The sequence below is a fragment of the Plectropomus leopardus genome, chromosome 19, assembly GCF_008729295.1.
Source record: "Plectropomus leopardus isolate mb chromosome 19, YSFRI_Pleo_2.0, whole genome shotgun sequence".
NCBI classification, from domain to species: domain Eukaryota; kingdom Metazoa; phylum Chordata; class Actinopteri; order Perciformes; family Serranidae; genus Plectropomus; species Plectropomus leopardus.
Window position 1 is genome coordinate 15,798,362 of NC_056481.1, and position 22,318 is coordinate 15,820,679.

Consider the following 22,318-nt stretch of genomic DNA (forward strand, 5'->3'; position numbering starts at 1 on the left):
CAAACATCCAAGTCAAGGAACAAAAACCACATCTTAACCCTTAAAAAAGTCTTTTGAATAAGTAAGGACCGGCAAAATATCCCCACAAAGATGGATGTAAAAGAACACACACGTTGTAGAGAAATGAAACACCATTTGTTCTTTGCAGATTTTATTTGTTTCTCAAATACAGGAGAGTTAATGTACAGAAGGACAAAGAATTTCATCAAGAACTGTACAATATTTACACGCCTTTTTTTTCCTTTTTTTTATGGAAAATTAGATTGTTTTCAAAATAAGTCATAGTATGCACAAACATCAAAATGATAAAAATGAAATGACTATTTCCTCTTTAAATATTACTTATTTATACTCCTTCCCACATGGGAAACGGATAGTTTACTTCTTTTTCTTTGCACCTGCATGACTGATGATTGAACTGAAGCACAACAATGTTAAGTTTCAAATAGATTTTCCCATTCTCTTTTTTCTTTTCTTCCTTTTTTTTTTTTTAAATCGTTATTTTACACCCACTGTATTTGATACAATATTTCTGTCTCATCGTCTGTTCTTTTGTATAGAGGGGAAGACGGCTTGGATATGTGGGTTACGATTGTATACTGATCCTGTGGAAAATAAAAAGGTATTTAAAATGTTAGGGCAGCAACCCAGCGCTTGTGTAGAGTTTAAGTTAAAAACCTCCTCATATAAATAATAAAAATGTGTTTATATATTATCACACAGCGGACTGGTGCTGCCCTTCACATAGCACAGGATGAGAGAGAGAGAGAGAGAGAGAGAGAGAGAGAGAGCGTTTATTAACACATTTCATGTTTCTATCCGTGGACGAGTCCATGTTCACGCTGCTCACGGCACACTCTGCACGCAGTTTTTAAAAAGCATTCTCACCCTCTTCCACTCTTTTCAAAAGCCAACAGCTGATGTTAGTCTTCAAAAAAATAATTTATGTAAAAACTAAGTGGTAATAGTTTCTCTTTGAACTATCGTCTTCATGACACACAGTTAACAAGATGTCAGTGGCTCCTCCGTTGACTTGGCGTGACGGCTCCTCCTCTTTGTCCCAAGACTTCGCTCCCTTTTTCACCAACGGTCAATTCCCTCTTGACCCCGCCGGTGACCCCTGATCCAGAGGGGGGGGGGGGGGGGGGGGTCCTCACATCTTGCAGAGTAAGACATTTCTTTAGTCAGTGATCAACAACAAGAAAAAGAACAGAGGCCATTGTCCGAGGTCACATGAACAGACCCCCTTGTGTTCGTCAAGGGCCTTAAAAATTCATCCTCAGATCTGAACAGATTTGAAGAGGGTCGGGGGGGGCTGTACACTGGGATCCATCTCTTTCCGTTTTTGTATCTTCATTTTGTTTTATTTTTGTTTTTAAATCCTCTTGCTTTAATCCATTTCCGCTCTCTCTGCGTCTTTGTGGTGGACTCAGGCTTTGGTGCTGAGCGTGAGCAGCTCGATGAAGGAGCTGAAGAGGGTGTCCAGCCAGCTCTGGTTGGCCATGCACTGCTGCACCACCTCCTCTTGGCCCGGGTCCTCAGCTGCCTGCTCAATGGTGTTGGTCTGGAAAAGTGGGACGGAGACACAGACAGTTGTGACGCCAAGACTCAAACCAGGGGACTTAGAGAGGACAGAGCAAGCCTGAATATGCTTTCTATTTCGCCTTTCTAGTGAGATTTTTTTGTTTTACAACAGTTTATTTGAGGGAGTGTACAGCACTAATGTTTCAGGCATGTTTTTAGTCACAGCTCCACATCCAAAAATGGCAAAATCTTAACTTGTCTAACATGGCTGAAGTGTACACTAATACTAAAACTAGGAGTCGACCGATACTGGTTTCTCAGGACTGATAAAAAATATCGATTATTAGTACTTAATGAGACCGATAACAAATATTTCGATCCAATATATATTTACAATAAAAATGAAAATATTTAGATCAAAATTTAGAATTCTGAATATAACAAACTCCAACACAAAACTCTGTTTAAAATGCCTTTAGCAAATTTTCAAATAAAAAAAAATCAAAACAAAAAAAATTTAAACATCATATACAGCAAACTTCCTGCAACTTTTCTTTTTATAATGTTCAGTGAAAATCGAAATAAAAAAAAAATACATTAAAAAATATCTCCCTGAGGTTTTGTAAAAGTTCCTTCCGCGTTGACACTTTCTTTGTGTGTATTTAACACTGCCTTTTTCATTGATAAATTTTATCAGCAAACATTAAAATATAATGCCGACACAGAAAACTGCCAAAATGCCAAAAATCTGCCCCGATAATTGGCCAACCGGATTATCTGCTGACCCCGTCTAGAAACGTGTTTGCTTACCTCTTTCTTGCACTGTAAGAAGGTGTGGTATTTATAGTGATGCAGGGAGTGGTAGAGACTGTAGATCCGATACGTCTCTCCTGACAGTTTAAGGTCCTAAAAATAAAAAGGAAATCAAATTAAAATCGTTTTAAACACATTCCATAGAATATATATACAAATCGATAGTGAATACTAAGATAGGTAGGGAAATAGGTTCGGAAACTGGCAGCAGGTGTCAGAGGGGAAGCTGTTTTACCCTGTGTGCCCTCAGTCTGCCACCTAGCCCTCAATGTGGAGCTTTTTACGGCAATGGTTAATTTTGTTGATGCCATAGTTTCAGTGTCACCCAGAAACCAGAAAGGTTCACCTGCTTATAGGCTAAAAGTCTATGAGGGTCCATAAAGGTCCAAGTAGTGTATAAATATTTTATAACCCAAATAAAATGCTGAAAAAGGTACTCCTCAGTTTCTTTAACACACATTGAAATATCTATTAAAGACATAATATATTACATAAAATGACATATTTTGTCGAGTGTTGTGTTTCTTTTATCCCAGGTGTTTCCAACAATTCAACCCCAGAGAAACTGCAATTTTTATTTCAAGTTAAAGTCATTTGGCCGCCTGTCGTTGGTGTCCCTCGCCGTAGCTGCTTTAACTTCCGTGCAACACAGGAAACGACAGATAATAAATCACTGTAAATAACACAGTGTCACACAGTTTTATTCAATAACATCAATGCAGTGTTTTTTTTCTGCCACATTTTTCTGTCATAATGCAACACAGTAATCCAATAGAGACTAATGCGTACGCTAAGATAATGCATTCAGTGACGTTATAACTGCCACACGATAACAGTATCAGAAAATATCAAGGTTTTATGATATGCAGTGTTTTGTTATTATTATCATTATCATTATCATCATTATTATTATTACTATTATTATTATTATTATTATTATTATTATTATTATTATTATTATTATTATTATTCTATTATTGCCATAATAATAATTATTTTTATCAGTTACAATACCCTTAAAGGAATTGAAACAGAATTTTTTTTTGGCTGAAAAAACATTTTTTCATAACTTACAAATTGAAGTACGGGTAAAAAAAAAAAAAAAAAAAAAAAAAAAAAAAGGTAGTTACGCAGACATTCAACACCCTCATTAAGTTTTTAGTGTAATTTATTTGGCCGAGGATGACAAATTGAAATTGAATTTTCCACATAACAACAGCAACAGCTTTGGTACATGTAGTTGCATCCAATGGTTAGTTTGCAAATTCACGTTCCGTTACCTAATGTTACTAATGATTATTTCACAAGAATGAAATGTCATGTGACTAAACTTCATGTGAATAAAACTTGTTTACACGTCACTAAATTCTGCCTGAATTACAGCAGATAGATTTTCATATTTGATGCTGTTTGTTTAACAGTGAAGACAACAACTCCCATAATCCCCCATCATCATCATCATCATCATCATCATCATCATCATCATCATCATCAAAGCCCGTCTTTTGTTCTTGTTTTGATTGAGAGATCCCTAACGACAGAAATGTCTTACTGTGAATTCAATGGCCTACAAACACTCCCTAACTGTCAAAACACACACACACTCACACCTACCTGTGGTTTAGGCAGGGTCTTTTTGACTCTGTTGAGGGTCTTGCGGTTGTAAGCATCCCCGCTTAGCCGCACCCTCACCACTCCTGAGTCCAGGGGGTCTACAATGATCTGGGGGTACGCATGCAGGACCTCCTGTCAGAGGAGAGACGTTAAAAAAAATAAAAACGGGTCAGACACTGATACAGGGCAAGATGGACAAGATATTGTAGGACAGATGTAATTCATTTTTAAGTAAAAAAATCAGTTTTTCAAATTTTCATCTAGAAATGTCTGAAACGACCTGAAAGAACTTTTTTTCTTAATGTAGCTTCCTTATTTGATATAGATGTTTTTTTTTTTTTGCCCCCCACCCTTATTTTCCCTATTTTAATAATTGTCAAATTATTATTATTATTATTATTGTTAATAATAATCATCATCATTATCATTTTTACTATTACTATTATTATTACAATTTTTTTATTATTATTTTTTGTCTGTTTGTGGAAAGAACTGTGCCTTCAAGTTAAACAATCAAAAGTCTATTTACAAAAAAAAAAAAACAATGACTTGAAATTAAAAACTCAGCTAATACTCATGCACGAAAAAGCTGGAAACAAAAAAAAAAATTGACATTTATGTAAGATTAATGACATAACTGATTAGTCAATTATTGTCTTAAATTTCCTTCATGTGTATATTGATTGGCTCAGTGCTGGTATCCGTGACATTATTTCAGTCATGGGGGGACGGAGAGAGAAGCGGCACAATGAGGACAGATTACCTGGTGCTGAGAGCTCATGCTGACTCTCCTCAACAACCTCCTCTTCTGCTCGCTGAGGATGCTGTCAATCTTCCTCATCGGTGGGAGGTACAGCTCATCTGGTGGCCAGTCAAGGTAAAGAGTATCATTAGTCATCATTCATGTAGCTGCCAATCATTTTAATACCAAGGGCAGATTCAAAGCAGCTCTTTCTGGCTATCAGCATTCCCGGGGCTTCCCTTCCAAACTGTCACACCCTGTTTATACGGAAAACCGTTAAAAGATTCATCTGAATGTGTGTGCGGCAGAACGATTCGCCTGCTGTCAGGGGATCGCTTCGTCCAGCTGGATGGAGACTTGGCAGCTGCTGCTTGTCAGTGGCATGGATGTTTATGCAACCTGCCCAAACTGCACACGGATACTTGAATCCACTTTTGAAAATTTCCATAACAGTACCTCAGTACAGGTGTGTCAATGCTGACATTTCACGTGCAGAAAACATGCCATCACACAGCTCTTTTTTTGTCTCCTACATGTCAGGAGATTTTTAAACGGAGCTTTTAAATGTTGCTGAGGAGGCAGTATGTGTGTGTGTGTGTGTGTGTGTGTGTGTGTGTGTGTGTGTGTGTGGTGTGTGTGTGTGTGTGTGTGTGTGTGTGTGTGTGTGTGTGTGTGTGTGTGTGTGTGTGCAGTTCTCACCGTCAGTGTCCTCCAGGGCTTGGATCATGTCGGGGTCCAGGGCTGTGCTGACCAGCATCTCCACGTAGCTCCTGAACATTTCCCTCATGGCACGGTTGTTCACTCCGCCTTTCACTGGCACTGAGTGAACAAAAAAAAGTTTAAACCTCAGTCTTCTTCTACCTCTAACTCCACTACGATGACTTATAATAGCAGCATCAAAATCGAAACGACATCTCACTTTCGTTCTCACTAGCTGCCTCCTCCGATGAGTCTGAGTCAGATGATGAGGGTATCTCCTTCAGCCACTTCTTCCTCTTCTTGGGTGGCGGCTCCGCCTTCACTTTGGCTGGTTTGGACTTGGGTGGGCGCTCAGCCTTTTCCTTTTCCTTCCTCTCCACCGCTTTCTTCTCTTCCTTCGCTCTACTTCGTTCCGCTGCTGCGGCGCGTTTCTCCACTTTGTCCTGCTGCGGCTGTACTCGCTTCTCCCTCTCCCTCTCCTTCTCCGGCTCCCTCTCCCTCTCCTTCTCCTTCGCTTTGGGCACAGCAGCTGGAACCTCCTTCTTCTCTCGTGGTTCTCTTGTTGTTGCTGTCGTGGTTCTTGTTCTCTCCCTCTGTTCGCGCTGGACCGGCGGAGCCACTCTCTCCTCTTTCTCTACTCTGGGTGGCGCCTGGGTGGCAGGAGGGGAGGCCATTCTGGGGAGGGACTGGCGTCTGTGACACAGAAAGGAAATATTTTAGAGATGGAAACCATATGAGAGTTGAACTGAATGTTAGTATTTTGCAGAATATCTATGATTACAAACGCACAAGCCCTTAGAAAGGTCACCAAATGATTTTTTTTTTTTTGCAAAACATTTAATGTAGAGATGCAAGTTTCTGTCAATTTTGCTTCTCAACCCCAATTGTAACTTAACAAAAAATGCAGAGGGACGTGAAGTACAAGAGGCCTTTCCTTTTGGTCCGGCGCTCCACCGACTCTGAGCTTCTGCGCTGCATTTTAAAGCTCTATCCATTTAGAGGTGGTGAATTTTTAATGTTTTGTAATGAAAATGTATTGCCTTGTATTTTATTTTCTGTTGGCTTTGCTGACAGACAGCCACCTGAGTGTGTTATCATTCGGACACGCAGAGCCCAGTGCCCACTCTCTGGTCTTCAAAGGTTAGCCCCGGTTCTCCGGCACTGCGCACCAGCCGGTTTAGGAGCTTCGTTAGCTGGCGGCGCCACTCATTTGGCGATTACCGCTTGTGGAAACATGGTGGTCACCCGCTGCTATCCCCTCAGGTCGTCCCGGTGTGTCGGCAGCTACATTTTGAGCCGCAAAACCCCTTTAGCATGGTTAACCACAGCTACGCTGACTGCTAACGGTGATGCTAAAGGAGGTTTGAGCCACTTACTCACCAGGGCGATAATAATAATAATAATAATAATAATAATAATAAAGTCTATTATTTGAGCCGACTGGTGCACCTTTCAGAGCGGCCAAAGCTATCTAACCAGTGGAAACTCGAGGGTGGGTATTTGGCAGTGTCTGTCAGCATATTAAAATATTACAACGCAGTAAACTGAAGAGTAGCAGAGTTAACCGATAGACTGACATGTAACTGGTCAAATATTCTTGGCAGTTTACTGTTGACAGTTGTACTTTCAGACTCCTTCTCACCCCTTAATGGGGATGTTTCAAGTATCAAAAGCCTATTTCCATTGCTAAGGTGCAGTCAACCAAGGCCCCCTCATTCATCCACATATTTATTATATAGTGCTTTTTGGGTAAAGAACAACCTGGCTAAGGGATAGGGGAACAAAGGGAGTATTTGACTTGGTTCTCATTTATGTTTTTTGTTAGTTTGTTTTTCTTTTTTCCACTTATTTTATACTTGTCTACTGAATGTGTTTCATGTTGTTTTGTTATTCGTGAATTATTATTTGAAATCCTTCAGTACAAATTGAAACAAGCACTGATGTTGTGAGATAATAACCTTTCTTTTTGGCTCAGTAAAAATACTTGAAATAAGAACAACCTGTCCCCAGGAGTCCAGGCCTCCAGGCACTCAGCTGGGAGTTGCTCTCCCAGGCCTGGCTCTAAGAGGAGCTACTTTTATTCCCTGATCTGGGTAGAGCGATTTAATCCCATTTCAAATATTGGTACCTGAGAGCAGGTGTGGCTCTGCGCCATGGTCTCCGGGAGCAAACTCTGACGTAGTCCTTCTTGTTGACGTTCTCCAGGAACTTGACGTAGATTCGCTGGTATCGCCTCTTGGCATCTCCAAAGTAGCCAAGATACTGTGAGATAAGAGAAGATTTTATTTCACAGTAGCACGACTTTCAGCTTACTTAACCCTTTGAAACCTGGATCACTTTTCTTGTGCTGTGTTCAGATGCCTTTCACAGGTATTTAAAACTTTAAATCCTGAGCAAATTGGCTTTATTTCTTTTGAAAACGTGGGGAAAAAGGCATTGAGCAACTTGACAAAAAACATTATATATAAAAATATATTTCTAAAAAAGCTAAGGAAACGTGTTCAGAAAATAATAATTTCTATGCACCTCTTTTAAAGGTGATTTCTTTGTTTTTTATTTGCTGTATTGTTTTTTTTTTTGGGTGGGGGGGTGTTTTGTGTTCTAATATTCAGATAATTTTCTAGTACTTTTTACTAATTTCTTCATAATTTGAGAGTAAATTCTTCCTAAGTCGCTCATTGCTTTCTTCCTGTATTTTTCAAAAAAAAATATATCCAATGTGCCATGGTTTTAAAGGGTTAATTTGACTAATGACAGTATTGTGTGTAAGAATCTATCATATACTACAGGATTTTCATCATATGCTGAGATGTAGCTGTGACTGTGTGAAGTTTCTAAATCAACATGACGGTTTGCATGTGTGGTTAAATCTTTCACGCCTTGGGGGGGAAACTCACGTTGCTTGTGGCGCAGAACTGTCTCTGTCCATCTTTGATCTCGGGGCTGAACTTCTGCAGCAGCGCTTTCTGCACCCTCCATATGGGTGGAGGCTCACGGCCCATCTGCAACGCCAGCTGTGCAAACACATGACACACAGGTAAGTCTAAACTGTCTCTGTAATTTGGCAGCTACTGAAGGATTCAAGTTTGAACTCATTTGACTAATTAAAGCGATTTTCCTTTCTGGTTATTCCTTCAACTTCACAACATCTTTAACTATATTTAGCCTGTCCTGTCACCTACCTATGAGTGTAAAGATTTGGTTCTAGTTAAAATAATGTATTCACTTTGTTGCCCCTCTAAAAGAAAGCAAGCGCATTTTTCTATTTTCAGCCAAAGTATGTATAATCCTGTCAAAAACACACTAAACAACACAAATTTTCAACACAAATACCTTGAGAGTTCGAATGTCCTCCACTCGTACCACAAACTCGTCCCTTTCTCTGAAGATGCCCTCGCCTCCGCTCTCGCTCTCATCCTCCTCACTCTCCCCAGCGATGGCAGCGTCCTCTTGCTTCTGGGCGAGGTGCAGGGAGGTGATCTTAGGAGCTGGGGGCTCCTCAGGGGAGGCTGGGGACTCTGGAGATGGCATTGGAGACTCCTTCTGAATTGAAGGTGGGGGAGGAGGGGAGGTTGGAGGAGGAGGAGGAGAAGCGGCAGGCTGAGGGAGAGAGGCAGGTGGGGGAGGTGACGGGGAGGAGGGGGATGTGGGAGCGACAGGGCTTGGAGGCTGGGAATTCTCCTGCTGTTCCTCTGGTGGAGGCAGGGGTGAGGGGAGTGAAAGGGGAGGGAGGGGTGAGTGAGACGGAGAGGAGGATGAGGCGGGAGATGGAGGGACAGAGGGAGGTTCAGGAGTTTCTGGCTCTGGAGGAATCTCGGGGAGGGGCTCTGGGAGGAAAGAAGGTTGAGATCAATGTCAACAGTCACAAGAATTTAATCAAATTCATTTTTAACAAATACATAATGGAACATCTTATATGACAAAAAAACAGCAATAGCTCCAGGGGAGAAAATTATTTTTTAAAAAAATTTGAGCTACGCTGCAGAAAAATTAATGGGCAAGAAAACGGGACATGAGAGGAATAAAAAGTCTCACCATCGAGATTCGGGGCACCCAGAGTTTCCAGCTGTGGCTCTCTCTCCTCTGTCATATCACTCTCTTCATCTCCTCCTGTGCTCCTCTCCTCCTCATTCTCCTCCTCTTTGTTCTCATCCATGTCTCCGTCCTCCGGCTGGAGGACGTCGGGTTCGTTGGACTGGGGCAGGTTGTGTGGCGTATGCATGGTGGGCTGTGGGCTAAGCGTGGGGGGCGGCAGTGTGGGAGTAAGTGGGGACTGGGCAGCCTGAGGCTGAGGCTGGGGAGGTGGAGGAGGTAGCTGGGGCTGGATGTTACTTAGCTGAGGAGTGTCGTACAGAGCGGAAATGGCTGAGGAGATGCTCTTCTGGAGGTCCTGGTTCTTTCCCACCGAGTCCTCCTCGTCGGAGGAGAACGAAGGCAAGGTCTCCAGGTTCCTCTTCAGCTCGTCCTCCAAGCGCTTGGGGCTGGGGCAGTTTCCCAGAGCAAGACCCCCGTTCCCTTCACTGTCCCCGAAAGGAGGTGGCGGCGGTGGAGGGGGAGGTGCGGGAGACAGTGGGCGCAGACCCCCAGATTTACAAGGTGAGGTTTCACCGTTGTCAGGTTCCATTCCTGGTGAGATGTCCAAGCCTGGAGGTCTCTTCCCGGTCTTGAGGAAGTCCAGGAATGAAGCCACAAAGCCAGCCTTGGACTCAGAGTCCTTCTCATCGCCCTGGAAGTAAAAAACAAAAGAGAGAGACGTACGTCCACTGAAGTCATGAACTGCACAACTGCTACTAACTTGAATTAAATCAGTTTAAATGCGACAGTTTATATGAAACTTTTTTTTTTTTTTTTTTAGCATTTTCTGCTTATCTTACCCTTTCCTCCAGCCCCTCGTCATCCACTCCTTCACTCATCAGCTGACTCTTCTGTTTATTCTTGTCCTGACTTCTGTTGCTTTCTGTGCTGCACGGGGGTCCGGGACTCAAACCAAGCGAGGGAGCAGAGCCCACTGAGCCGTCCGACAAAGCAGGGTCCGTGCCAGACAGAGAGTCCGTCCTCAGCAGGGCATCCGAGGAGGACAGAGTACCAATTGGTAACTTTATCTAAAAAAAAAAAAAAAAAAAAAAAGATAATGATGCACTGTTTACACATAATACATGTTGCAAAGTGTCACACATTTCAGCCGCTTTTTAAATGCAATTTTGTTATTGAAAAATGTGATTAACGATGTAAAATAGCTTTTGTCATGTACACAATGCTTTTCAGACACAGTTTAACCTCATAGATTGACTTCACTTTTGACTGTTTTCTGTGTGTTTTCTAACTTTTAGCCGAGTCGACTCTTAATGTAAACTTCAGTTTAAACATTGGGGAAATTAGTTGTTAGGAACATCCCCAATTCAAACTATCTTTTATAAAAACTAGGAAACCAGGATGGGAATTTTTGATTCATTAGGATTTAATTAAGCAGACCTCACTTATTTAAAAAAAAGGGCTCCTATGTGAGCCTCTCCAGGGATCCTACAGCTTTAGTCAACTTAGATTTACGACTTGAGACTTTTTATTGCCACTCGGCACTAAATTTAAGAGCAATTTTACAAAAACCAAAACTGAAGAAAAATAAAACATATCAATTACTTAGGGTTAGACACGATTTTGCCCAATATTTATTGTGACATAAAACATAATTTAGTGTTACAGGTTCATGTAAGGAGAATTTGATACTGTATATATTTTGAAAAAATACTAATTTAAAAAAAGGAGATGATAATACTCATTTTGAAATTTTACAATGCAGCATCAGAAAAACAAAATCATAAAATCCCCTTCCCCCATGTCAGAGCACTTATAAAGCCTTTTGAAAGACTATTTATTTTAATACCAATTAAGGCCTTATTTTTTAGATTAATGGATCAATGCCTCTTAAGACTTTTTAAGGATCCCTGATAACCCTTCTCTTGTTGTATCTGTGTTTTTGTGTGGCCCAAGGCACAGTATTTAGCTTGAAAAACATCTATTTGATTTACATTTATTCCAAATGCACCTGTTCCGAAATGGTAAGCCTTTTCTAGACTGAACGCCACTGACCTTGAGAGGAGGAATCGGCTCGTGTATCTGCTGTTGGGGCTGGTGATGGAGCGGCTGTGGCTGCTGCTGATGGAGGTGATGGTGGTGCATCTGATCCTGCTCCTTCCCGCTCATTTCCATGTACATATCCTCCCTCCTTTGCCCTCTACCTCGGCTCCCGCGGCCCCTACCCCTGCCTCGCCCCTCCACGCTGAATCCCCCTCCTGCCGTTGTTCCGCCCATCTCCCCCATCATCCCTCGCGGAGTGTAGGGCTCAGGCATCGGGCGGATGCGAGGCCTGCCTCTTGGCCTAGGGGGACCCTCTCTCTTGGGTCTTGTTGGCTTTCGGCCCCTTTTCTTGGGTCCATCTTGAGGCATGAGAGAGTGTGAGCCCATAGAGGAGTAGCCAGAGGAGTGGTAGAAGTCAATGTCGCCCATTAAAGGGCTGAGGGACCCACTTCCTCCTCCTCCTTTTCTGCAACTGGACACCAAGTCGGGCAATAGGTCCGGGAGCCTCCGGCTGTTCAACCGGATGTCAGCCGGCTGGTCGGCTTTATCCTCATCATCTTCAAACTCATATTCTTGAGCGTAACTTTTTTTAGGCAGTGTGTTGGGGTCCCGCCGCTCCTTTAACAGGTGGAAAGAGCTGGACTTGAGGAGCTTCTTGGGACGGGATGAGCAGAAAATAGGAGATTGGAGGCCTCCAGTGCCAGATCCTTGGCTCGCTCCTCCAGGCCCAGAGGACAGTTTGGCTCCGGCGTTGTTTGGACCAGCAGTATTGGATCCCATACCCATAGCTGGAGCCTGGGACTGTATCAGTCCCAGCTGTTCAGTGTTCACAGTGGATGGGAGCTCGTGGGTTTTAAGGGAGTCTAGATCCAGAGTCATGGTGTTGTTGCTGGGTTCCTCCAGGCCATGGCAGTATGGTTCATAACCCTGATCTCCACCATGGTGACCCATTATGTCATAGCTAGCTCCACCACTTCCCCCTGCTCCACCTGCACCCTGTCCCGCTTTCATTGAATCCATTCCCTCCTGCCCCGTGTGGCTTTCATTCATCTCCTCCTGTCCCGGTCCGGCACCTCCAGCACAGCTTGACTTGTAGTCCTCTGCGCAAAACATATCCTCCATTCCTGGAAAAAAGGAGCGATCCTCATCCTGGAGGAGGGAGTCCGGGAAGCAGATGGAAGTTAGGGGCACAAAGCGGTTACTTTGTTGATTCTGGTCTGCTTTCTCCACCGGGCTGACGGTGTCGAACTGGTGCTGCTCCGAGCGCTGCTGGTCCAGCTGGCTCTGCTGAGGGGTGAGCTGCTGCGGGTCGGGCTGAGGCTGCGAGTGGGCTGAGGCGGACGGCGGGGGTATGTGGTGAGGGTGCTGAGGCTGCTGCTGAGGGTGAGGGTGGTGAGAGTGGGTTTGTTGGTGTTGCGAGCTGGGGTGCTGCTGCTGTTGCTGCTGCGGGTGGTGCTGGGAAAGATGGTGCATGTGAGGCGGGGTGGACAAGCCGATGTCCGGCTCGGAGAGGAAGGAGTGGAGCTCAGAGGCTGAGTGCTGCTGGGAGTGATGGTGGGATGGGTGCTGCCTCTGCTGTTGCTCCTGCTGCTGTCTGTGGCGCTCACTGCTGCCTCCGCTCCTCCCGCCGCTGCCTGCTCCGCCGCGCCTGTCCTCTGCGACAGCTACGTCCGTGCTGGAGGTCTGAGAGAGGGAACGCTCCAGCATGTCCAACGAAGACACCACTGAGCTTTGTTTCACCTGGCTCTGCTCGTGCTGATGCGGAGGAGGCCCGTGGTTGTAGTGAGCCGCCGCCACCTCCAAAGCCTGCGACTGGAGTTGAAGCTGGAGCTGGGTGGTTTGCGACTGAGACTGAGCCTGATGTTTACTCGAGCCGAGCGTCCCGCCGGCACTTTCCATCACAGCTTGCTGTTGGTTAATCGAGTGCTGCTGCTGTTGGGGATGCGAGTCCATTTTATGGTGCTGTTGATGCTGCGAATGAGAATCAATTTTGTGGTGCTGCTGATGCTGATGGGAGTCCATCTTCTGGTGCTGTTGGTGCTGAGAGTGGGAGTCCATTTTTGGGTGCTGCTGATGCGGTTGGTGGGAGTCCATCTTGTGATGCTGTTGGTGTTGCCGGTGAGAGTCCATCTTGTGGTGCTGTTGATGTGGCTCCAGCTTGTTGCGGGTGGTGTGGGACAGCACAGACTGCAGCATGTGCGGCGGCTGACGGGATTGATCAGTAGGAGAATCCATGAGGGAAGCGGCAGCTTGAGACTGGGAGTGCTGCTGCTGGACTTCCGGTGTTTTCCGAGGGTAAGGAATCTCGGCGCGCTCCGGTGGTTTCTTTTGGAGCTCCATTTGGGTGTGGGACGGGATCTGGGAGTGTGAGGACACGTGCTGACTGTGTGAGGAGTGTTGGGGAGCAAGGGAGTGTTGACTATATGGGTCACCCCGCCCATAGTGGACTACAGAGCCTAGGTTGTCATGGTGATGGAGATGGGAGTGCACTTGTTCAGCGCTGCCTCTCCCTCCGCTGCTCCTGCTGCTTCCAACAGACCTCTCGTTCCTCTGCTGCTGCTGCTGCTGCTGCTGCTGCTGCTGCTGTTGGTGATGGTGCTGTTGATGCTGTTGCTGTTGTTTCTTGAGTGACATCTCCAGCTGGTTGTCCAGCCCTGAGATGGATCCTCCTGACCCTGCGTTACCAGTGGATGTGGCACTGTGGGTACGTATGACACTCTGAGGGTGGTACCTCTCCTCAGAGCTCTTACCCATGTCATAGCTCAGCCCTTTGCCTGAATCAGTGGTCGGGGGCACTGACTGGGGCTGCGGCTGTGTTTGTTGGGATGTCTGTTGGGGCTGTTGTTGCTGATGATGATGAGCAGCCTGGGGAGCGGGACTTGCTTGAGCTTGCAGCAGGTGCTGGATCAAGAACTCGTCGTCGTCGTCTACTTCCTCTTGGGATCTCTGCGTGCCCACTCCGAGCATGGAAGTGTCCGCCTTCGTTTTAGAGGAGGTGGAATGATAGGACTGAGGTTGGGTGCTGGGGCCTCTTGTGTCTGGGTAGCCCTGAGGGGAGGCTAGGAAGGTGGGGGAGAGAACTGAGGAAATGTATTTATTGGAGCCTGCGCCTCCTGGAGATTGTGTGGGGCAAGTGGGCACCGGGGAGTGCAACCCTGGACGGATGATGCCTGAGTTGCCTGATGGAGAGGGGCTGGAGTCGGGAATATGATAAGACCCTCCACCACTACCACCTCCACCTCTCTCATTAGTCATACTATTCCCCGCTCCTCCTCCTGACCCAGAGTTCCCGCTTCCTGTGCCGCTACTGCTTCCTCCCCCAGATGCTCCACTGCCTGATGAACCGCTTGACCTTAAAAGGGCAGGGGAGTGACCTGGGGCTCCGTAGCCGAGTGATGGGCTTCCAGCTCCACCCAGCGAGGATGGAAGTGATCCATAAGCAGAGTCAGCCCCGTATATATCAGTGGGGTATGACTGGCTTCGCCCTCCTAAACTCCCATAGCCTTTCCCGCCTGTACCTGAGCTCAGATCTTGAGCTTGTGGTGAACTGAAACCTCCGTAGGACTGAGCCAGGTGGGACGTAGGAGGCTGATTGGGGGAATATGACTGCGTCTGTTGTTGGGGTGGAGTCTGACCAGTAAGAGCAGAGGTGGGGGTCTTCACTGGGGGCACAGGAGAGCCATAGCCTGAGAGGCAGGATTTGGGGAGAGACTGAGGCGCTGACGAGGAGGTGGCAGGGGGCTGCTGCTGCTGCGGGGCCGGGGGAGGAGGAGCTGGCTGCGGGGGAGGCTGCTGCCTGGAGGGAGCTGCACTTGAGCTGGAGGTGGGGATCGAGTTGGAGGGATGAGCCCCAGAAGTGGCAGAAGAAGAGGATGAAGAAGAGGAGGTGGAGGAAGCAGATGGAGGTGTGTGGGGCGTTCTTGAGGATGATGCTGAGCTGGCAGAAGAATAGCCACTGCTGGAGCTGCTTTTGGTACCTTTCCCAGCTGAAGAGGAAGATGATGATGAGGAGGAGGAGGAATAAGGAGGCTGGATGATTGGCCGATACTGCTCAGTGCGAGAGGTGGGCTTGTGGTCAGATGAGGGGCTCTGGTCGCCCAGAGGGCTGCAAGAAAGGCCAGCGTGCCTGTGATGGGTGGCGATCTGCTGGTACCCTGCCCCTCCACAGCTGAGGTAGTGCTGAAGGGAGTGGGCAGCAGATGATGAGAGCTGCGACTGAGCCGGTGTAGGCCGCTGGTAGTGCTTGATAACGCTGTCCTGCCGGGGAACAGCCCGTTCCTGAGCCGAATTGGACTGGGATTGGGACTGAGGCTGGGGCTGGGCTGAGGAGAAGACTGATGCATTGTACAGCTGGGACGACTGGTCCTGGAGCTGTGATGACAGCAGGTTGAACTGGTGCGACTGCAGGTGCCGAGCAGAGGATGCCTGGGCGGATGTGGCGCTCGTAGGGTCCTGGCTGCCCCTGTAGGCGGCTGCTGCAGCACCCTGCGAGGACAGGAGTCTGTCAAAACCCAGGCTGGACTGGGAAGGGGCCTTGATGTGTAGTAGGGGGTCATGTGGGGAGAGCAGGCCGTTGGATGTGGGACTGAACGTGGGTGTGTCCTGGAGGGATAGGGAGGCTGTGGGGAAAGAGCGGCTGGAGAAGGATGCTGGATGCTGATAGGCTGAGAGAGCTGAGGAGGAGGGGAAGGAGCCAGAGCCAGGAAGAGCTCCGGAGATGAAAAGTTCAGGAGGAGCAGGCGTGTGCATCGCTGTTAGGAAAAGGAAGACATATTGCAAAGTTACTCAATATGCATTAAAATATTATTTTAATCATTGAAAATGTAAAAAAAAAAATCAAGAGTAAAACCAGGGTTCCCACACATTTTTATGGACAATATTTCAAAACTTTTCAGACATCCTTTTTTTTTTCTTGCCCCACTTGCCTGGTGTTTTTCCCCAACATCAAACTCTATTCAAACATAACTGCAGCTACCTTGCAAACACGGGGGAACATGAGGAGACAATGAAGAAACATTAGACAAGATGTCAAAAATTGACAAATATTAAAGCTACATTAAATTGTCAGCTACAAAAAATAAAAACTATTTTACATTACATGAGAGGTTATTGACTCTACTAATCCATGACTTTCACAGGATGGAAAATGTCATCATGAAATTCCATGAGTTTGAGGTTTTTCATGACAGTGGGAACCCTGTAAAACTATTAACAAACACAGCAAAATGCTTAAATTTAGAAAAAAAAAACTCAAACAGCAACACTGTCAGAATAATAATGCAGCCAAACATTGGGAGGATCTTTAAATGTCATATTGACAGTGGGGCCTGTTTGAATGTCAACACATGAGGGAGGATCTAACACAGCCCCACCTGTCTGCCAGGATGGCGTGCGGAACTGGGAAAGAAGGGAGGAGGCCGAGGGCGGAGGCTGGGGACCCCGAGACTCCAGGGCAGAAATCAGATTCATGACGGAGGCATCGGGGGCAGAGGGGCTGGCGTGGTGAAGGCCAGTGTCAAAGAGCCCCGACAGACCTTTGGGAAGGAAATACAGAAAAATTGATTAATTGACAAGCAATGCAAATATTAGCAGCTAGTTGCAGAGATTAACATGATAATAAAATTACAATACATAATCAGTAAATAAAAAATCTTTAAAAAAAAAAAAAAGGAATTTCAGGATCTATATTATTTGGCATGTGTACTGTCACACCTTTAAATCAGCTCATCACTAGTAACGAGTTTAAATATACGTACATCAACCTCTGATGCCTAAAACAACCCCTAAAATATCATTAAAGTGTATGCGAATGAATGTTGTGACTACAGGCTTCAACACCTTGTGCCCCCACTCAATTGAGGTATAATGTGCACATTTTTCAATGACAATCTACCATGGAGAGATGGGGAGACATAACAATTCATTGCCGGGGCCCCTTATGGTGGTGACATGGAAGGTATGACATTTATCTCACCCAAACTCCGTCCAGCTGCTCCCCAAGCCCCGCCTTGGCCAGAGCTCCCTGGGTGGTGATTGGTGGCATAGCCCTGCAGAGGGTGTGGGGTGGCGTAGGCTTGTCGGTGAAGGAGCTCAGACTCAGGGTGGGATGATCTGGAACTCCCATATACAAGACTGGAGAAAGGGAAGTGAGGGATTGTGAAGTGTCATTAATTACTGAGCACATTTGCATAAACTTAATCTGGACCCAAATATGTGACCCTTGAAAAAAAAAAACTGCCTATACTTGGGTCACTTATAAAAAAAACCCCATAAAACCCAGCATACAAATTGTTCTTTAATTGAAAATCTACACATCACATGTCAATTCAAGGATGATCACTTGATTGGTGTCCATGTGTAACTTCTCAATAGTAGCCTCCATGTAAAAATCCCAGATGAGTCTGATCTGTATTTTTCCAATCAATATCCAAACAGAATTACAATTTAGGGCATGACACCAAAGTGTAATGCAGTAGATGCAAATAAGTCAAACCTGCAATGTATGTGTCAAGCAAAAGTAATTGATATTTAATTTGCAATTATTGTAATTGACCCACAGGACTCAAACATTACATGATTTACATAATTAGAAAATAAATAAGATTCTAATTCAACGCAGGTGATTTTCCAGTTGCAGAACTTTGCTTTACAAAAGATAGATGAAATGCGTGGCTGCCTGGCTGAGCAGATAGCATGCTAGCATTTTAGCTGCTAGCACCGCCTAGAAGCAAATAGCTTTGGCAAAAATGCAGAGAGTAGGCCCAAACTGCTAGGCCAGTATTTTACGTGTAAATACGCCGTTTGTACCCAATGTTGAGATTCATAACCAAGTGAAAAAATCGGTTTCTTCAATATAAACCGACGACAAACATTAAATGTGTCTGCAGCCATTGATTATGTTGATGTTGCTAACAGCTGGATGGTGCAAGTCGACGCAAATGCATGCTAAACTGCATGCAAACACCAGCAACTACCCAGGTTTGTTTAGCCATATATCACTTCCAATACGAGCACGGTGGTTTTTGACACTGATAAAGCAGCAAACTAATGTCCAAATATCTTAAATATGTGCAACTAAATAAGCTTGCGAGTACAGGCCTCGACTCACTTGCATGCAACATAACGCTAGCTTGCAGGCTAAAGCTAAAACACAGGGCTATCTTGCACAGCCCAGGCAATTTTCATCATCTTATAAAATCAACCAGGCGTTGTTGTTTTTTTCATTTTTGACAAACAGCAATTTGCAAATTTGATGCAGTGGGAATATTCCACATTTCAATATGCAAATGAACACCCAAAAACTATCACCAATTATTTAGATCATGGATGAAATGCATTAGAAATCTCAATTTTATATGAGCATGGCATTACCTCCACTTCGAGATTTTTATGTCCTGTTTTCTTTAAAACGTAACAATTAATAGCTTTTTTATTAAATGCATCAGTTCTTCTTGTTGATGTCTGTCAGGGGGGGTTTGCTATGAGGGGGTTTGCTGCGTCTGCACTCTTCGCAGTTGCCATCAATCCAATAAATTTATCTATCAGGGGCTGTGTCCAGGCCTGCACACACAGGGAACAATAATTCCTATGGATGCTCCAGACATACCCCCACCTCCACCTCCACCCCGCCAGGTCCACTAAAACCCACGTCTGTCAATCACATTCAATTCATATTGCCAACCTTTCCTTTCTCCACCCCGCCCACCCCCACGACACGCACACTGCTCCTTTCCCCTGTTTATAATATTATTACTATGCAACTGTTTGGATGACAATGCACTGCACATAATGGTAAGGCATGGCACTATATATGAACCCAATGGCGACAATTTGTTTACATGGGCCACACGGTGTCCTGCAAAGTACCAGTGATGCATGCACATTGTCTGAATCCAATGCATACCTTGCTTTTGCCGATCTCTCGTAACTCCATCCTGCTCCTGCGCCCAAATCGCCAAATCCTGTTCCCGGGTAATTTCTATCCATTTATATGGTGTACAATGTGTGCGATGAGGACGAAAGCAACGAGATCGTCGCAGAAAAAAAAATCCAGTCTTTCCCGTTCTCGGTTTCAGGCTATTTTCCCCGGTTTCATAAGCAAGTCCTCAGGAGTGGAAAACAGCATATTGAAAGAGAAATGGAGGGGAGGAGGAGAAAGCTGGATGAAAAAAGAGGGGGGTCTACGGGGTTATAATCCAACCACCTCCAAAAAAACCAGTCTTTCTCCTTTTCCTTTAACGTTTATCATTTCCACGAATGCAGATTTAGTCCAAAATCAGTCATGGTCATGATGAAGGTGCCGCCGGTAATGGAGGAATTGCTGATAAACATTTGATTTGAATGCGTCCTTTTTCACCGTCTCTCCTCCCCTTTCTTTAGGCTAGTCTTTGCTACGATGCTAGCATCAGAAAAGATTGCAATCGACGGGCCACGTTGGTTGCAATCACTCCCCATAGACGAGCACAAATCCCAAAATTCAAAATCTTTTTTTTTTCCTTTCAATGCAAATCGTTCCCACCCCCCCTCCGGAGCAGAGCTGTAGGCTAGCAGCAGATGCTAGCTGTCAGTAACGACGCATCAAAATAAAACAGGGCTGCCTTTATTTCCCCAAATGCTCGCTGCCTTGATTTCTGCTTTCTTTGGCTGTTAAAGTAAAAGCGACGACGAGTTTACCCGCACCGGGAAAAATACAACTAGCGTGCGAAAACAAATGAATACCGAACGAGGAAGTGTAAAGAAAGAAGGCCGCGTTTTAATATTTTTTACTCATTTTCCTCCGGAGACGCCATTTTTGAAGGCGGCTGGCCGCTGTCCGTCCTCCCTCTCCCCCTCTGTGTCTCACCGCCGAGACTCACTCAGTGTCTGCGGTGACCTCCATTCACCGGCCCTCAGTCTGCAAACCAGCCCTGCATGCTTTTCCAGATTTTCATCGCACCGAGAGGCTAATTATTAATTTAGTCTACATTTTACGCGAACAAAAATAGTCAGCTGTCTGTCCTGCACGCTGCGATTGGCTGAGACGCATCCGAGTGCAAAAATATTTCCAGTAAAAGCCAGATTTAAATAGGCCTTCAGCAGCTTTGCAAATTCACATCCGAAATGTGCAGCCTGTTTGAGAGACAGTGGCATTTCCTGCCTCCAGTCAGATGCTTAATTAGGCTGCAGTTTGCCTATGAGCACTGCCATGCAAATAGAGCTGTTTTCTTCTGTACGTGTGTTAAAATTAAAGATACCAAGATTTATTTTAAGCCTTTTTTTTGTTTGCTAATTATATTTTTTGGAGAACCTGTCTGACAGATCTCGCGCGCACTTGATTTGCACGCCAGCAGATGGCATACTGGATTTTATGGTTATAATAAAGGAGGCCACATCAGTGGCAGCTGACACAGAAAGATGCTTTTTCTCATATTTCATATTTTAACCAGGGTTCTCTGATACACTGTAATTGGCTTTACCACCACATTAACTTGTCACTATTTCCAATTGCATACACCAACCAAGATAATATTATAATACATATATAATAAATAAATAAATAAAAATATACATACACACACACACACACACAACACACACACATATATATATCTGTTGTACATTATAGCATCACACACATTTTTATATTTCTAACTTAACATTAAATTATTTATTGGGACCCCAATCCCCACTACCAGGGTATCAACTACTCTTACTGGGGTCCACACAAGCAAACATTGCATCATAAAAATAAAACAAATGTAGGCTATAATTTAAAATACAAAGCAAAAAGGAAGTAATAACAAGAAAACAGGAAAACAAAAAAAAAAATCAGCAATCAACAAAAAATAAACAAAAGGATGACAACAATTACAGCGACAACAATTATCCTCGCTGCAATCAAAAAGTCTTGCAAAACATTTAATACACTTCAAAATTAATAGCAGTACTACTAAAAAGAGCATAGACATACTGGTTTTATGCAGTGTATCGTAGCATGTTTTTGCACACTCAGTACATTATACATATTTATCATTTTAAATATTCACATACGAGCGCTAGTTGTCTGTTATTATTACTGTATTTATATTTTATATTTTTACACACTCAGCAAATTCTATATGTTTAATCTTTTTATTTAGGAATACTCACATACTAGTACTATTATTACTGTTTTGTATTTTACATTTTAACATTGTGCTGGTACTTATTTCATTTCTCTATATTTCTCTATGCTTGGCATCAAAACGACTGTAATGGACTACAGTTTTCCGCATGGATCAATTAAGTATTTGTGATTCTGATTCCGATGTAAATGTGATCTCTTTTGTTTACAGGTAACAATAACACACACACTCTGGAGGCCTATTTGTCCAGGAAATCTTTGTGTGTATGATTGTGGTGTATGAGTGTTTGTTGCCCTCTAGTGGGGAAATTATATTCTTTAACTACAATACTGTAAATACTTTGTGACTGTAACATTTTATCCAGTGGCGTGGTGGTAGTTGACAAGATAGATATACTTCTAGGTCGGTGGGTAGGTGACCTAGAAACTAGGTATATTCTCCTGTATTTTCCAGTGACTTTTTGGCTGATAAGTGGGTTATCAATTTCAACTTTTTTTTTACTATTTGAGGTACTGTGGTCATAAGTGCAAAATATAGGGGACAAAGTATTTCCTATGTTTTATCATCCCATGTTTTGTCCTATAATCAGTGGGTATACTGTAAATATCCAGAAAAAGAAGTGGGTATATCCTGTATATGTGTGTGTATACCTACCACCACACCACCAATTTTATTCTATTTCAGCTTTTGCACTCTTTAAGGTATACTGTCATTTTTGCAAAAACATAGTAGACAAATTATCTCCTAT

General features: G+C 44.4%; 1 protein-coding gene across 1 annotated transcript; it reads right to left on the reverse strand.

Annotated features, from left to right (window-relative positions):
• Positions 1-1,313: 1,313 nt before the first annotated feature.
• Positions 1,314-20,561, reverse strand: LOC121958415 (proline-rich protein 12-like). The gene is made up of 15 exons (XM_042507320.1): positions 19,371-20,561; positions 17,442-17,599; positions 16,840-17,001; positions 11,480-16,218; positions 10,267-10,494; positions 9,428-10,118; positions 8,726-9,219; positions 8,290-8,406; positions 7,521-7,654; positions 5,613-6,085; positions 5,393-5,512; positions 4,715-4,812; positions 3,952-4,083; positions 2,335-2,430; positions 1,314-1,564 (listed from the first exon to the last, which is right to left on the reverse strand). The coding sequence occupies exons 1-15, from the start codon at positions 19,451-19,453 to the stop codon at positions 1,430-1,432; spliced, it is 7,860 nt and encodes a 2,619-aa protein (XP_042363254.1). The 5' UTR covers positions 19,454-20,561; the 3' UTR covers positions 1,314-1,429.
• Between the last annotated feature and the right edge of the window lie 1,757 nt (positions 20,562-22,318).

Coding starts and splice junctions, on each gene's coding strand:
- LOC121958415 (XM_042507320.1), bottom strand. CDS start 19,453: ATGGATAGAAATTACCCGGGAACAGGATTTGGCGATTTGGGCGCAGGA. Junction 16,219..16,839: donor CACGCCATCCTGGCAGACAG/GTGGGGCTGTGT, acceptor TTTTCCTAACAG/CGATGCACACGCCTGCTCCT. Junction 8,407..8,725: donor AGGACATTCGAACTCTCAAG/GTATTTGTGTTG, acceptor GTGTTTGCACAG/CTGGCGTTGCAGATGGGCCG.